This window comes from Palaemon carinicauda, chromosome 30, assembly GCF_036898095.1.
Source record: "Palaemon carinicauda isolate YSFRI2023 chromosome 30, ASM3689809v2, whole genome shotgun sequence".
NCBI classification, from domain to species: domain Eukaryota; kingdom Metazoa; phylum Arthropoda; class Malacostraca; order Decapoda; family Palaemonidae; genus Palaemon; species Palaemon carinicauda.
Window position 1 is genome coordinate 84,783,980 of NC_090754.1, and position 16,946 is coordinate 84,800,925.

The 16,946-nt window shown below is 42.1% G+C and overlaps 1 protein-coding gene across 3 annotated transcripts in view; it reads right to left on the reverse strand.

The window, feature by feature from the left end:
• mys (myospheroid) overlaps window positions 1-16,946 on the reverse strand; it is a 63,258-nt gene that overhangs the window by 17,567 nt on the left and 28,745 nt on the right. For all 3 annotated transcript variants that reach the window (XM_068354130.1, XM_068354132.1, XM_068354131.1), the window contains exons 2-9: window positions 13,746-13,906; window positions 12,876-13,140; window positions 11,964-12,192; window positions 11,639-11,723; window positions 9,574-9,744; window positions 9,175-9,273; window positions 7,318-7,482; window positions 6,740-6,892 (exon numbers count right to left, since the gene is read on the reverse strand). In XM_068354130.1, coding sequence (XP_068210231.1) covers window positions 6,740-6,892; window positions 7,318-7,482; window positions 9,175-9,273; window positions 9,574-9,744; window positions 11,639-11,723; window positions 11,964-12,192; window positions 12,876-13,140; window positions 13,746-13,880 — 1,302 coding nt within the window. In that variant the 5' untranslated portion in view covers window positions 13,881-13,906. The remainder of the gene's footprint in view (window positions 1-6,739; window positions 6,893-7,317; window positions 7,483-9,174; window positions 9,274-9,573; window positions 9,745-11,638; window positions 11,724-11,963; window positions 12,193-12,875; window positions 13,141-13,745; window positions 13,907-16,946) is intronic.

Sequence of the window (16,946 nt, forward strand, 5' to 3'; positions counted from 1 at the left end):
GATATGTAACCCAAAGATAGAGACATTATCAATTTTTCTTTTTTACTTATCATAGAAAGTGCAGTAGACATTTTAGTCAATTCCTATATTATCTATATGAATTTCAATAATCATATTGTATACAGTAGTATTCTTAAAATTAGTTTGCATGATAAATTTCAAAAATGTTATTTTGATAATAAAATAAATTTTTGAATATACTTACCCGGTGATTATAATAGCTGCAGCTCTGCTGCTCGACTGAAAACTCTACGGAAAAAATCCGCCAGCGATCGCTATGCAGGTAGGGGGTGTACTTCAACAGCGCCATCTGTCGTCCAGATACCCAGTACTCATTGTAAACAAAGAACTCAATTTTCTCCTCGGTCCACTGCGTCTCTATTGGGGAGGAAGGGAGGGTCCTTTAATTTATAATCACCGGGTAAGTATATTCAAAAATTTATTTTATTATCAAAATAACATTTTTCAATATTTAACTTAGCCGGTGATTATAATAGCTGATTCACACCCAGGGGGGTGGGTAGAGACCAGCAATAAAAGTTTACATTATTATGAGCTAAGGATTTTTTATTTCATTTTAGAAGTTATCAAAATAACAAAAACAAAATAAATAGGTACCTGGTAAGGAAGTCGACTTGAACAATTACTCTGCCTTTTTAAGTACGTCTTCCTTACGGAGCCTCGCGATCCTCTTAGGATGCTGAGCGACCCCTAGGATCTGAAGTATGAAGGGTTGCAACCCATACCACAGGACCTCATCAAAACCTCTAATCTAGGCGCTTCTCAAGAAAAGAATTTGACCACCCGCCAAATCAACCAGGATGCGAAAGGCTTCTTAGCCTTCCGGACAACCCAAAAACAACAATAAAACATTTCAAGAGAAAGATTAAAAAGGTTATGGAATTAGGGGATTGTAGTGGTTGAGCCCTCACCCACTACTGCACTCGCTGCTACGAATGGTCCCAGAGTGTAGCAGTTCTCGTAAAGAGACTGGACATCCTTAAGATAAAAAGACGCGAACACTGACTTGCTTTTCCAATAGGTTGCGTCGATTATACTTCGCAGAGATCTATTTTGTTTAAAGGCCACTGAAGTTGCGACAGCTCTAACTTCATGTGTCCTTACCTTCAGCAAAGCTTGGTCTTCCTCACTCAGATGTGAATGAGCTTCTCGTATTAACAGTCTGATAAAATAGGATAAAGCATTCTTTGACATAGGCAAAGATGGTTTCTTAACTGAACACCATAAAGCTTCTGACTGTCCTCGTAAAGGTTTAGTTCGTCTTAAATAGAACTTAAGAGCTCTCACAGGGCATAAGACTCTTTCTAGTTCATTTCCAACCATATTCGATAGGCTTGGAATATCGAACGATTTCGGCCAAGGACGAGAAGGTAGCTCGTTTTTGGCTAGAAAACCAAGTGGTAGAGAACATGTAGCCGTTTCAGATGAAAATCCGATGTTCCTGCTGAAGGCGTGAATCTCACCGACTCTTTTAGCTGTGGCTAAGCAAACCAGGAAAAGTCTTTAAAGTGAGATCTTTAAAGGAGGCTGATTGTAGCGGCTCGAACCTTTCTGACATGAGGAATCTTAGTACCACGTCTAAATTCCAACCAGGTGTAGCCAAACGATGCTCCTTCGTGGTCTCAAAAGACTTAAGGAGGTCCTGTAGATCTTTGTTGTTGGAAAGATCTAAGCCTCTGTGACGGAAGACTGATGCCAACATGCTTCTGTAACCCTTGATAGTGGGAGCTGAAAGAGATCGTTCTTTCCTCAGGTATAAAAGGAAGTCAGCTATTTGAGTTACAGAGGTACTGGTCGAGGATACAGATACTGACTTGCACCAGTTTCGGAAGACTTCCCACTTCGATTGGTAGACTCTAAGGGTGGATGTCCTCCTTGCTCTAGCAATCGCCCTGGCTGCCTCCTTCGAAAAGCCTCTAGCTCTCGAGAGTCTTTCGATAGTCTGAAGGCAGTCAGACGAAGAGCGTGGAGGACTTGGTGTACCTTCTTTACGTGTGGCTGACGTAGAAGGTCCACCCTTAGAGGAAGAGTTCTGGGAACGTCCACTAGCCATCGAAGTACCTCGGTGAACCATTCTCTCGCGGGCCAGAGGGGAGCAACTAACGTCAACCTTGTCCCTTCGTGAGAGGCGAACTTCTGCAGTACCTTGTTGACAATCTTGAACGGGGGGAATGCATATAGGTCTAGATGTGACCAATCTAGGAGAAAGGCATCTATATGTATGCTGCTGGGTCCGGGATTGGTGAGCAATATATTGGGAGCCTCTTGGTCATCGAGGTTGCGAAGAGATCTATGGTTGGCTGGCCCCATGTGGCCCAAAGTCTCTTGCACACATCCTTGTGTAGGGTCCATTCTGTTGGAATGATTTGTCCCTTCCGACTGAGGCAATCTGCCATGACATTCAAGTTGCCTTGGATGAACCTCGTTACTAGTGAAATGTTTAGACCTTTTGACCAGGTGAGGAGGTCCCTTGCGATCTCGTACAACGTCATAGAGTGGGTCCCTCCTTGCTTGGAGATGTACGCCAAAGCCGTGGTGTTGTCCGAGTTCACCTCCACCACGTTGCCTTGAAGGAGAGACTTGAAGCTTTTCAAGGCCAGATGAACTGCCAGTAGCTCCTTGCAGTTGATATGCATTGTCCTTTGACTCGAGTTCCAAGTTCCCGAGCATTCCCGACCGTCCAATGTCGCGCCGCAGCCTGTGTCCGATGCGTCCGAGAAGAGAACGTGGTTGGGAGTCTGAACAGCCAGGGGCAGACCCTCTCTGAGGCTGATACTGTCCTTCCACCAAGTCAGGGAAGACTTCATCTTCTCGGAAATGGGGATCGAGACCGCTTCTAGCGTCTTGTCCTTTTTCCAGTAAACAGCTAGTTGATATTGAAGAGGACGGAGGTGTAGTCTTCCTTATGATACGAACTGTTCCAGGGATGATAGTGTCCCTATCAGACTCATCCACTGCCTGACTGAACATCGTTCCTTCTTCAGCATGTTCTGGATGCATAACAGGGCTTGACTTGTTCTGGGGGCCGACGGAAAAGCCCGAAAAGCTAGACTGTGAATCTCCATCCCTAAATACACAATAGTTTGGGATGGGACCACTTGAGACTTTTCCATATTGACAAGGAGACCCAATTCCTTGGTCAGATCTAGAGTCCACTTTAGATCCTTCAGACAGCGACGACTGGAAGAAGCTCTTAGAAGCCAGTCGTCCAAATAGAGGGAGGCTCGGATGTCCGATAAATGAAGGAATTTGGCTACATTCCTCATCAGCCTCGTAAACACAAGAGGAGCTGTGCTTAGGCCAAAGCACAGGGCTTGAAACTGGTAGACAACCTTTTCGTAAACAAACCTCAGAAAAGATTGGGAGTCTGGGTGGATGGGGACGTGGGAGTATGCGTCCCTTAGGTCTAAAGAGACCATCCAGTCTTCCCTTCTGACCGCTGCTAGAACGGACTTTGTGGTCTCCATGGAGAACGTCTGCTTTGTGACAAAGACATTCAGCGCACTGACGTCTAGCACCGGCCTCCACCCTCCTGTCTTCTTTGCCACTAAGAAGAGACGGTTGTAGAAGCCCGGGGTTTGATGGTCCAGGACTTTGACTACCGCTCCCTTTTCTAGTAAGAGACACTTCCTGTTTCAATGCTCGTCTCTTGTCTTCCTCTCTGTACCTGGGAGAGAGATCGATGGGAGACGTTGCTAGAGGGGGTTTTCGTACAAACGGGATCTTGTACCCCTCTCTGAGCAACTTCACAGATTGTGCATCTGCGCCTCTCTTCTCCCAGGTCTGCCAGAAGTTCTTGAGTCTGGCTCCCACTGCTGTCTGAAGAAGGTGGCAGTCAGACTCTGCCTTTAAAGGACTTGGTTCCTTTCTTCTTCCCACCTCTCCCTTCGGCACGAGCACCTCCTCTGCTGGAGGCTCTGCCACGAAAGGGCGGAATAAATCGCAACGCTGGAGTGTCCATCCTTGGTCTAGCTGACAAGGTAGGCAAAGGGGTGGCTTTGCGAGCAGAGGACGCAACCAGATCATGAGTGTCCTTCTGTATCAAAGAAGCAGCAATCTCCTTAATCAAGTCCTCTGGAAAGAGGCACTTAGAAAGAGGAGCAAACAGAAGTTCGGATCTTTGGCAGGGTGTAACTCCAGCTGACAGGAAAGAGCAAAGGTTCTCACGCTTCTTGAGGACTCCTGACACGAATGATGCAGCAAGCTCAGAAGACCCGTCACGTACTGCCTTGTCCATGCAGGACATGATGAGCAAGGAAGTCTCCTTCTCTGTCGGAGAGATCTTCCTGCTAAGAGCTCCCAGACACCAGTCTAAAAAGTTGAAGACCTCGAAGGCTCTAAATATCCCTTTCAACAGGTGGTCTAGGTCCGAAGATGACCAACATATCTTAGAGCGTCTCATGGCTAGCCTGCGGGGAGAGTCTACAAGACTTGAGAAGTCGCCCTGGGCAGAGGCAGGAACTCCCAAGCCGAGAACTTCTCCCGTGGCATACCAGATGCTCGATCTGGAAGAGAGTCTAGCAGGGGGAAACGTAAAGGCTGTCTTCCCTAGACTCTTTTTGGACTGCATCCATTCTCTTATCACTCGTAAAGCTCTCTTGGACGAGCGTGCGAGGACGAGTCTAGTAAAGGCAGGCGAGGATGACGCGTACCTAATACAAACTCTGACGGAGGAGAGCGCGGAGCCACAGACACAAACTGGTCCGGAAACATCTCTTTGAACAGAGCTAGAACTTTTCTAAAGTCCAAAGAGGGTTGCGTGGACTTAGGCTCGTCAAGGTCCGAATGTGGTTCATCAACGTGTGCAGCACCATCATCATCAGAAAGTCCATCATCCGAGTATTGAGGAGGAAGCGGCAATGGAGTAGGTAACGGCTGGTTAGCTGAGTCCGGTCGCACGGGTGCACGCGTGACTGAACCGGACGCAACGTCATGGAACTGTTGCCCAGTCTGTGAGCTGGCAACAACCATAGCAGCGCGGGGACGCACAGCGTCTACTCCAGACTGTCTAGTCTGATGTGGGTGAGCAGTGGCAACCACACTGGGTTGCGGAGGTTGACGCACCGCGTCAAAATAAAACAACTCTGACGGTTGTTGTACCTCGCGAACGTCAACGGAAGGCTCCGTGCGTCGCTGAACGTCAACATGCGGCTGGCAGGGCACACTGGAACGCATGGGTGGCGGGACTCTCTCAGCTGGAGTGCGCAAGAAGGTTGCCTCAGCGTCCACAGGACGCACAACCGAGTGTGTGGTTGGTTGTAGGCAAGAGGCTGGTGCAGCAGCAACCTTCTCCGCACGAAAGTCCTGCATCAGAGACATTAATTGGGACTGCATGGTCTGCAGCAAAGACCACTTAGGGTCTGCAGGAGCAGGTGCGGCGACAGACGGTGTAACTGCCTGAGGCGGTACCGCTTTACCTCTCTTAGGAGGTGAGCAGTCATCGGAAGACTGCAGCGAGTCCGAACTGACCCAGTGGCTACAGCTGGGCCGTTGGACTTGCGCGGAAGGGACCGACTTGCGCTTTAACGGTCGTGAGACCTTGGTCCATGGTTTCTTGCGAGTAACCTCTTCCGCAGACGAGGTATAAATGGGGTCTCTTGTCTTTGTGTGGCAGGGGCGATCTTGGGTAGATACGCCCGAAACCACGGAGGGAACGTCTGTTCGCTGATTAAAGCCTCTCGAACCCATTGGTCGTACGACATTGCTTCTCCCCTGGACTTGGGAGCTTGCAAGAGGTCCCGCACTAGGAAGACGACAGGCACGAACAGACGAACCCTCAAGCGCAACACTATCCACAACACTATCACTCACTTTATCACTTCCCACTGCACTTTTACACTTCAGCTCCTTGACGTCCGCCATGAGCTGGTTACGGTCACTAGCCAGGGACTCAACTCTCTCACCCAGAGCTTGGATGGCACGCATCATATCAGCCATCGAAGGTTCCTGAGTGCCAGAAGGGGGGTTAGGAGCAACCACTACAGGGGAAGGAATAGGTTGTGGGGCATGAGGAGAGGAAAATTCAACAGAACGAGAGGAACTTCTCCTGACTCTATCTCTCTCTAGCCTACGTGTATATTTTTGGAATTCGATAAAATCGAATTCCGAAAGCCCAACGCATTCCTCACATCGATCTTCCAATTGACAGGTTTTATCCCGACAATTGGAACAAACAGTGTGAGGATCGATAGAGGCCTTCGGAAGACGCCTTGAACAGTCCCTAGCATTACACTTCCTGAATTTTGGGACTTGAGAAGGGTCAGCCATTTTGAATTGGTCAAAGGGGAAGTCAAAAACTATCCAAAGTCATCAACAAATAATCCGATATCAAAAAAAGAATGCAAGGATTTATTGAAGAGAAAGCCTGCACAGCGAAAGCTCAAAACTAGAATAGTGTACTTCACCAAATAGTTGTGAAAACAAATCCAGTTAGCAACAGCGAATTAGTAGGTCTTGCCGGTAGCACGACAGAGAGAAAATTGAGTTCTTTGTTTACAATGAGTACTGGGTATCTGGACGACAGATGGCGCTGTTGAAGTACACCCCCTACCTGCATAGCGATCGCTGGCGGATTTTTTCCGTAGAGTTTTCTGTCGAGCAGCAGAGCTGCAGCTATTATAATCACCGGCTAAGTTAAATATTGAAAAATAAATAACCTTACTAAACAGCTTGAATTGCTTTTATTTAACATAAACAACACCAAACAGCAAGCACTCACCTCAACTTCTACACGGAAATCAACTTGATCCCCAACGCGTAGACCTTGACAAATATTGGTCTCCTTTTCTGTGGCGCCTTTGCATTTACTGAAGAAGCGGATAGAAACAGGGTCTGCTGCATTGTGCTTCAACTCTACTTTACTTGTGATTTTCTGAAAATAAATGAGCTATCATTTACAGGCACTTGTTCATCTTTTAGCTTAAATTAATAGCCTCCAAGATCTTAATCTTAATTTCATATACTATAAAGCAAATCAAGAGGAAAATTTTCCTCCTTGGTCCATAGATTTTCACTCTATTATTATTATTATCATTACTAGCTAAGCTACAACAATAGTTTGAAATGCAGGATGCTATAAGCACAAGGGTTCCAACAGGAAAAAGTAGGCCAGTGAGGAAACTTAATAAGAAAACAAAAAAACTACAATGAACAATTAAAATAAAATAGTTCAAGAACCGTGACAACATTAATGAAAATCTTCCATCTATTAACTATAAAACTTAAAAAAAAAGAAAAAAAAAACAGGAGGAAGAAAAACGAGAGGGGAAAGATGTCGTATCAGAAATGGGATCTTACACTGTATTCTCCTTTAACCAGTTCAACAACATTGGATGAATTTGCTGTTAGTTCTCCAAAACTTGATCCCTCAATCATTTGGGAGAGCCGGGAGTACACAGATGTCTGCTCAGCGGTCACAGCAAAAATTATGTTCATTTTGTGCTGTTTGGCAACTTGGTTAATCTGAAATAAGAAAATTTATAAATGAAAAATAATAGAATTATGAAATAAATTCACCAACTGTTAAAATAACCAATCCAGTGCATTAACTGTGGAACAAAGAACAAAATGATCTTGGTGAACTATTGTGCTTTTCTTGGTTATAATACAGACTAAAATAAACAAGTATTCAATCAAATTGAAACAATGAAATACTGTACTCAGGGAAAAATAAATTTAATGATTTATTTTCATGCTACCCTGTGACACATGATGCCATGTTTAAAGGTTGCTCATGAATGGCTGAGGCAAGGGACAATGCCCTAGGGACTGACCATATATACGTATGATCAGCGCTCAAACTCCCTCTCCACCCAAGCTAAGACCAAGGAAGGCCAGGCAATGGCTGCTGATGACTCAGCAGATAGACCTATAGGCTCCTCCGAACCCCCTATCCTTAGCTCACAAGGATGGTGAGGTTGCAACAACTAAAGGAAATAACGAGTTTGAGCGGCACTCGAGCCCTAGTCTGGCGATCATCAGTCAGGGACGTTAGCTTCACGGCCACCACAACCCTACAAAGCTTGAGCTTCTCAACAGCTAAATAGAATAAGTTATTTTTCTCTCAATACCCAAACTTTTCCCTTCAGGGACCAACCAGAACAGTATCAATGTTTTATTCGTATCATGAGGCTGAACCCACGCCCATTTGACCATGAGATTTGTCTAACCCAGTTATCTCATACTGTGTGATACCCTCTGCTTAACAGCTATGGAACATGGAATGTACCCCCAAAATTAAACCCAATATTATCATGATATTGCTATGCAATTAATCCTCTTGCAGCCATATTTTTGAGAACCTAATCTCGGAGCATAGCAGCAGTTGCCTGTAACTCACAAATAGATAACCTATAACATAAAAGGGCAAGATTTCATGATGTTCATATGATGCCGATGTTACCCTATACTGCAGAAACTTGGTTATCTACAAAGAAAATCGGGACAATTTCAATTAGGTGTCACTATAAAAGTGCTAAAGTTCAGGCTTCGAGTAAACCAAAAAGAGAATTTTTTAGGTCATATGGTGTTCAGATGCTGTAATGTACATTGAGATCTCAAAGACTGGAATACTGTACCTTGGACACGGGTTGGGAAAATGAGAGAAACAATGAAAAAAAAAAAGTGGTTAATAAGGGACAACACCAGTAAGAAGGTCCAAGAAATTGAGAAAAAATTATGATGGCCTAATCCAGAGGAGAATTCGGGCATAAATGCACCGGTCAAATTACAGTTATAGTATCTATTGCACATTATCTATATAAAGGTGATCTAAAGTGCTGCAAAATCATAAGTTGAAAGTTGGTGAATAATGAAATTAATGTTAAGTTCTTTTACAACAATCTTATAAAGTATTTAAACTAAACAATAAAAAAATTAAACACTAACAATGATCATTTTCAAAATAAAGTTTATGATTTTATTATATTGACTAAAAGTAACACGTTCTCAAAAACAATGATGAAATTTTGGATACCAGTCAAAACACCTTAAGCCTGAACACTGTTTCCTTCAAATGCTTTCTAAGTTTTAGGCAGCCATATTTACTGTACATATAACGTTTTCCCTATAACAGACACAACCCTGTCTATCCAGGAGACGCAGTTAAACCTGTTTTGCAAGATATCCCAATTATACCTATCGAAAGTTACCTACCTGAGCTACAGATGGATAATCTTGGAGTGTTGAATGTGTATAATTCCCACTAAGATCAAGGTGACATTCTCCATCATTAGGTTTCACAATACCACCAAGCTGAAAAGATAAGCAAAGAAGTATGCAATCAGCTTCAAGCCTTAAAATACAAAATGAAATGTTTTTAATGCTTGCCTCGAGATAATCTTTATCTATAAAGATAATGCTATACATACTTGTTCATGTTTCATAAATAAAATTAAACCATACATAATCCATTATGTTTCAGGTTATATTATCAAAATAAAAATAAGATATTCAATTAAGCTTCAGGTTTCATTAAACCAATCAAAACATTGCTGTATTTCACACTAGCCTTTTTCAATTCCTTGAAAAAAAGACAACACCAACTCAACATACTTTGCCATCCCCAGCATAGTGGAAACCGGCATCAGTTGAAAACACCAGAAGTCTTCGGGCTTCCTGTCTCCACCTGATTTGGTCTTGACACACTACAGCTTGCATAATGGCATCAAAGCCACCTTCTGGAGCATCCAAGTTTCCAGAGACAGGTGCCTTCTGCACTTCCTCCTGTAGATAAAGGCAGAAGTTTTAGAATAAAAAGACAAAACGGGTTATGATTCTAAAATAGCTCGAGTAAAAAGTAAAATAAAAGTTGACTTTTTATAAAAATGCTATTGCAATACTTCGATCCAAAAAGTATAGACGGTAGTATTAGCCCCTCAACTTATGAACGTAGGCAATGGAGCAGATTACTATTCGCGGCTTTTATATCTTAATGGGATACTAATACGTGAATATTACAAGCATAACTAGTGGATACAATTAAAGGGTGTGAAACATCAGCTGTTCATTCGTTTGTTTAAGATTGCCACACTTTATGTGGAACACATTTAATCAAATGAACGAACAGCTGTGTTCAATGTAAAAATTTCTTTTTTATTCAACTGATGTTTCACTTAACTGTATCCAATAATTATTCAAGTAATATTTACATATTACTATAATACTAAGATGTAATAACACCGAATATTAATCTTTTCCAGTGTTTTCATTCATAACTTGGTGGATACTACCGTCTACGCTTTCCAGATCAGCAGATTAATGCAAACTTTTGAAGGATCTTTTTTTACTTCCCAGAGGAAACAATTAATACTTAAACTATCACTTTATCATAATAAGGTAAGTAGCTGTATTCAAAATATTCTAATCATATATTATTTACTGTCAATTTTAATGGCATATATACTAATATTTTAATTTTTGACTTGCCACAGGGTTTCACACCCCAACAGATCCTGCTAACTTTTCATTTTTTCTATATTCATTCACTGTTTGGATTATAATTATTTTACTTAGTGAAGTTACGAGCCATTTATATCGGTAATTTGTAAATGTAAGATGGTTATTAATTTTAGAATTATTATAGAGTAAAATACATTTTTATTTTGAGAATTATTAGTAGAGTATATTTGTTTTACTTGTACTTTTCATGAAGTGACTAACCATGTTTTTAAATACTACAGTATCATTTTTTTTTAAGAGGACACACCTGTACTCAAAATATTGTTGTGGCTTCATTTTTCATTTTTGCTACTCACAGAGACAAAAAATGTCTCTGGCTATTATTACTTTACCTAGTTAACAAAACAAATATGTTCAGGTATTCTATTTCATTACTATATATTAAGCCTTTTATTGGAAACAAGTAAACTTTAGTGAGCTCGTAGGGAAGTATCTCATGTTTAAGATGAAAGTCAATGGGGAAATAAATATGCTTCGATGAACGAATTTTGGCTTAACGAATGTTTCTTTGGGAACGGAACTCGTTCGTATAACGGCACACTGGTGTACTGTACATAATTTTTTCTATAACATTGTATTTCACTATTTCCCTCTGTCATTTCTACCACTAACAAACAATTTTGTTAACACAATTGGCAGAATATTTATTCTTAATAGCTTTAAACACCACTACAGTATTATAAGCTAAACTACAACCCTAGTTAGAAAAGCAAGATGCTATAAGTCCAAGGGCTCCAACAGGGAAAATAGCTGAGTGAGGTAAGGAAACACGAATACACTACAAGAGAAGTAATACAATCAAAATAAAATATTTTAAGAACAGTAACAACATTAAATTTGATCTCTCATACATAAACTATAAAAACTTAAAAAAAAAGAGGAAGATAAATACCAGAGCAGCATGCCCGAGTGTACCCTAGAGCAAGTAAACTCTAATCCAAGACAGTGGAAGGCAGCCATGGTACAGAGGCTAGGGCACTACCCCCCAAACTAGAGAACAATGGTTTGATTTTGGAGTGTCCTTCATTACTCAATACTTCAGTACTCAATACTCGTTAAGAGAATAGACTAGACAATATTTTTCTCAATTCTGGCTTGCTTTTGTAAATTATATAATAAATCGTGGAATGCAATAATAGTAACAAAAGTAATAACTTACTGCAAAGGCTTCAGCATTGGTGGTGAGTGGCAAGGCATTCTTGAAACCGTATGGCGCTGCACATTCCTTACACGGTCGTTCTAGTCTGGGAATTGATAAAATGGTCATAACAGAAATGTTTCCTTTCAAAATCCTGATAAAACATAAGCATTGCATTGCTCACAAGTATCACAAAAGTAATTCATCTGTCAGCGTATCAGTTTCACTATAATTTCTCTTGCAATCACAACTTAATAACACCTCCATTTATAAGAATGATGGAAAGCCATTTTTCTTTGATTCAAAGCATTTTATAAATTCGATAATCTTGATTTTCTCAACTTACTTCTCAGGGACTGTGCTAACATAGGGCATTACGACTTTGTCAACAAATGATCCAAATCCAAGCCTGAAATTCCTGGTAATTTTCTGCATCTCAAAGGCTAAGAGTGTTCCAAGTTTGGAAAGAGATTCCTTGTCGTCCTCCATAGATTTCGAGAGATCCATAAGATAGTACAGATCTACTGGATAATCCTCGGCTTGACGGAACGTCACCTGCATGCTGCTAGTTTCCACTGTAAAAGACAAAAAAAAGTTTTTTGTGTAACCTGACCACTAACTTGAAATAAGTAAAGCTCCTAAACCGAGTCCAAGAGAGTGTGTCTAATTCTAGGATTTGAATTCTATCAGGCAATCTACATGTTAAACGAGCAATTGATTCATTAAAATACTTATGTCTAATACTATCTCCTACCAATAAGTATATATCTAATAAAATCCACACTTTTTATATGTAAAAATGACCATTTTTTCAATTATCGAATAGCTAACCATTATCACCAATCGGAGATCACTGGTCGACTGGTTCTATCCCCTTGAGGAAGGGGGATTTACCTCATACATTGCTCTGTATTTATGAAAAATAAATAAAATTTCCTCAACTCTATTTATTTCAACAATCAGGTTATGCAAATCATGACACAAGAATTCTGAACAGATGCTCATACATATATAGTGTACTATGGAGAATAAAAAAAGTATCAATAATATCAACATTATTAGCTAAACTACAACCCTAGTTGGAAAAGCAAGATGTTATAAGCCAAGGGCTCCAACAGGGAAAATACCCCAGAGAGGAAAATAAACCAGGAACCGATAGAATAGTGTGCCTAAGTGTATCCTCAAGCAAGAGACCTCTAACCCAAGACAGCGGAGGACCACGGTACAGAGGCTATATTGTAATCTATAGCCAACTTACAAACTCGGAGAGACATGGCAACATGTTGCGGCTGAATCTGAACTACGCTCTCGCCAGACGCCGAAGCGCTGCCCTCTCCACCAGCCACTGCTGATCCTGCCAAAACTCCCGCAGCAGTTAATTCTTCATTCCTAATTGATTCAAAGTAGTTCTCAGGTGCATAGATATTGCCGTCTGCCCCACAAGCACTTCGCCACCTAGAGGCAATGTCATCAGTTCGTTTAATACACCTCGGAAGTTCTTTCCCGCCATCTTCGGAAAAATTCTGTAGGGAAAGTAAAGGAGTAACAATATTAACAACAGATAAACAAAATAGCAACAGAAATGCAAGATATAATCCCTCACTGAAAAGAGAAACACAAGAGTTTTCTTTCCCATACTCAGAAGCTATTTTAAGAAAACAGTTTTGATTCTGTACAAGGTATAAAATCTTACAAACTTTGTGTGAACATTTAAGGAAATTGTATTAAAAGCTTGGTAATGAAATTGAAGCAACATTCTAAAATAAAAGAGTTAAATATTGTATACAGTAAGTATTCAATTATGCACACTATGATACTATGATAACAACATTACAATATTTGAATACTAGCATCCTTTAATAACATTACAATACTGTACTGCCTATTCAAGTGTACATCAAGTGAGTATGTGATCCTAAAACAATGAAGGTATCCTTAACATTAAATTGAATAGAATAGAATGCACTACCTACTTTCTTCCGTTAAATAAACAGACCACTGTGTAAGAACAATCACAAGAATGTAAAGAATTAACTTGAATGAAGAAAATTTAAAATCCTATACTGTACAATACAGTACAGTTAATAAATTTCAAACCTTTTCAAAACCTAAATAACCTGATACTCACTCCTGATTTTCCACACCACATACAGTTAGGCGTCTGAATGCAAGCCGAGCAAGATGCCATATTTCGGCATTCTTGCGATGCCCAACCGATGCCAACCAGAGACGCCACCAACAGCAGTAACGTTTTGACCCGCATTTTAGATATTTTACCAGTAACTACTCCTGAAAAATAATATAATAAACCTTTAGTAAAAATAACTGTTTATACATTTCTTTTAAAATACAGTAGTCTCACTTCATCAAATGTAAATCACATATAATCCACAAAAACAGGATTGCAACTGTAAGCCACAGAACCCTTAATTATTTTCCTAATTATAAGAGCTTTTAAACATGACAAACTTGTAACAGAGTTTGTATTTTTCCTAACATACAAACCCGAATTCTTTAATATGGGAGATATTCTAACGCGAGCTGGAAAATACGGTAGAAAAACCTTAACAAGGTCGTTAACGACCAGGCAGGTAGTTATCCACCTGTTAGCGGTGGGGGACCGCCAGACGGTAGCTACTGTTTACCTTCAATCGAATTCTAGCTAGGACTATTCTAGGGGGCGGTGATGGAGGGATGATTTGTGTAAAAAATTCTGGTTTGTATGTTAGGAAAAATACAAACTCTGTTACAAGTTTGTCATTTGTTCCTAAACTGATACAAACCCTCATTCTTTACCATAGGAGACTTAGTCCTGAGGCTAGGGTGGCCAAGGAGTTCCCTATTCATAAGGAAGATAGTCCTCAGACTAGACTCTCGAAGAAAAAATCTCCGGTCAATCTTCTTTCTTTGTAGATCCCCATAATCTTAGCACAACTGAAAGTTTGTAGCTTCATGGAAACAAATGTTTCAGGATGAACTGGGTCAGGAACATTCAACTCGGACCCTTTCATACTTAGGATGAAAAGGGGAAACCTCATGACTATGAGTACAGTATACTTATACCCTGTGAGAGGAACCAGACGAGTTTCATACCTTATTTCCATTGGCGAGTGGCGAGTCCAGTTGAAATTGGCTACAGACCAGGATACCCAGATGGGAGGGAGAAGGAAACGAAGAAGATAGATGGATGTCCTTCTTAAAACCTAGTGTAACACAGGATCCTCAACCAATGGCTACTGTCCCCTGAAAGGGAGTAGGGTAGCTAGCTACAGCACCTGTTGACCTGCCACAATTGGCCTTCTTGAAAAGTTGTCTAGAGACCTGTGTCACATTGCTCAAATAGTGAGCGGTGAATGTAGATTGGCATTTCCAGACTCCAGCTCTTAAGACTTAGGAGACTGAGAAATTTCTCTTAAATGCCAGTGAGGCAGCCACTCCCCTAACTTAATGGGATTTGGGTTGTGCTGCCTCTGGGTCTCCATGAATAGCCCTCGCAATAACTTTCTTGAGCCAGAAAGAGATGGTGTTGCGAGAGACTCTCTTCTTTACCTTGTTGGTACTAAGGAAGAGGTGATGGAGACGTGGTCTGAAAGGTCTGGTGCACTTCAGGTATTTCCTTAGCGCCCTGACTGGGCACAGTAACAATTGGTCTGTATCCTGTGCTACCTTATTGAGGATGGAAAATTGAAATTCTCGAAACCTCTCATCGGCAGACGAAGGATTCTGAGTCTTAGCCACAAAGCCTGGCACGAAGTTGAGAGACTTCCCTCCATCCCCTAGAATGGGTGACATCGTAAGACAGACCATGTAGCTCACTGACCCTTTTAGCCGAGGCCAGAGCTACTAGGAAGATGGTCTTAAGGGTCAGAAAGTAGTCTGAGGTCCTATCTAAGGCTCATAAGGCAGACCCTTCAAGGAATGTAAGACCAGAGACACGTCACAAGGTGGTGGTCTAATCTCAACTGGAGGGCAAGATCTCACAAAACCTCGAATCAACAAGGCGATATCTTCCGAGGCGGAAAGGCCAACCCCTCTCAGTCTACAGATGAGGCTCAAGGCTGAGCGATAGCCCTTAATCGCTGAGACTGAGAGGAGCTTTTCCTCCCTGAGGTACAAAAGGAAGTCTGCCACTAAAGGAAGAGAGGGATCAAGTGGAGACATGCCTCGCCTTCTACACCAAGCTGCAAACACTCTCCATCTTGCTTGGTAGGGGTTTGTGGAAGATTGCCGCAAGTGCCTGGACATGTGCTCAGCCACTCTCTGAAAAGCCTCTGCGTCAGAGGAGTGACTGGATAGCCTCCAGGTGTGAAGTTTCAGTAAGGGAATTCTCCCGTGGGGGACACCACTGTGTGGTTGCGTCAGCCAAAGGGGTTCTGGAGAAAGAACCTTGGAACCTGAACCAGAAGGGAAAGACAGTCTGCGTACCATTCTCTGCTTGGCCATGCCGGAGCTGTTAGGGTTAGCTTGCAGTTCCGGGAGGTCCTGAGTTTGTTGATCACACTTCTCAGTGGGCAAAAGGGTGGAAAGGCGTATGCGTCCAGGTTGTCCCAAGACTGTTGAAGGGCGTCCTGGACTGCTGCCTGATGATCTGGAACTGGAGAACCGTAGCAGGGAAGTTTCGCATTCAGAGAAGTGGCGAACAGGTCTATTGTGGGGAACCCAACAAAGCTATTACTGCCTTCGCTACTCGAAGATCCAAAGACCATTCGCCACTCAACACTTGGTGATGCCTGCTTATCTGATCCGCCACAATGTTTCTTCGACCCAGAATAAACCTGGCTGAGAGAGAAATGTCATGACCTTCCGCCCACTGGCAAATCTGTACTGCTAGAAGACAGAGGTCTCTTGCCAGAGTACCCCCTTGCTTGTTGATGTACGAGACGGTTGTGAAGTTGTCACCCATCAGCACCACCTCTTGTCCTTGTAGATCTTCTACAAAGTATTTTAGGCCTTTCCAGGTTGCTAACAATTCCAGGTGATTTATATGGAGTTTGTTCTATCGGAGACCAGACTCCTGATGCTAACTTCGGGCCTAGGTGGGAACCCCAGCCCCGTAGTAACGCGTCCGAAAAGCAATTGGGGCTTTGGAGAGGAATGCCCATCTGGGTATTTTCTCTAGCTGACCACTACTGAAGATCTTGTATCACAACAGCTGGAACCTCCACTGGCAAGAATGGAGAATCATTCTTTTGGGATCAATGGGTCTTCAGATGCCACTGGAGACTTCGCATTCTTGATCTTCCGCCTGGAACTAGTTTTTCCAGTGAGGAAAGATGGCCCAGACGACTCTGCCACAAAATGGCTGGAGGAGGCAGTGGAGACAAGAGTT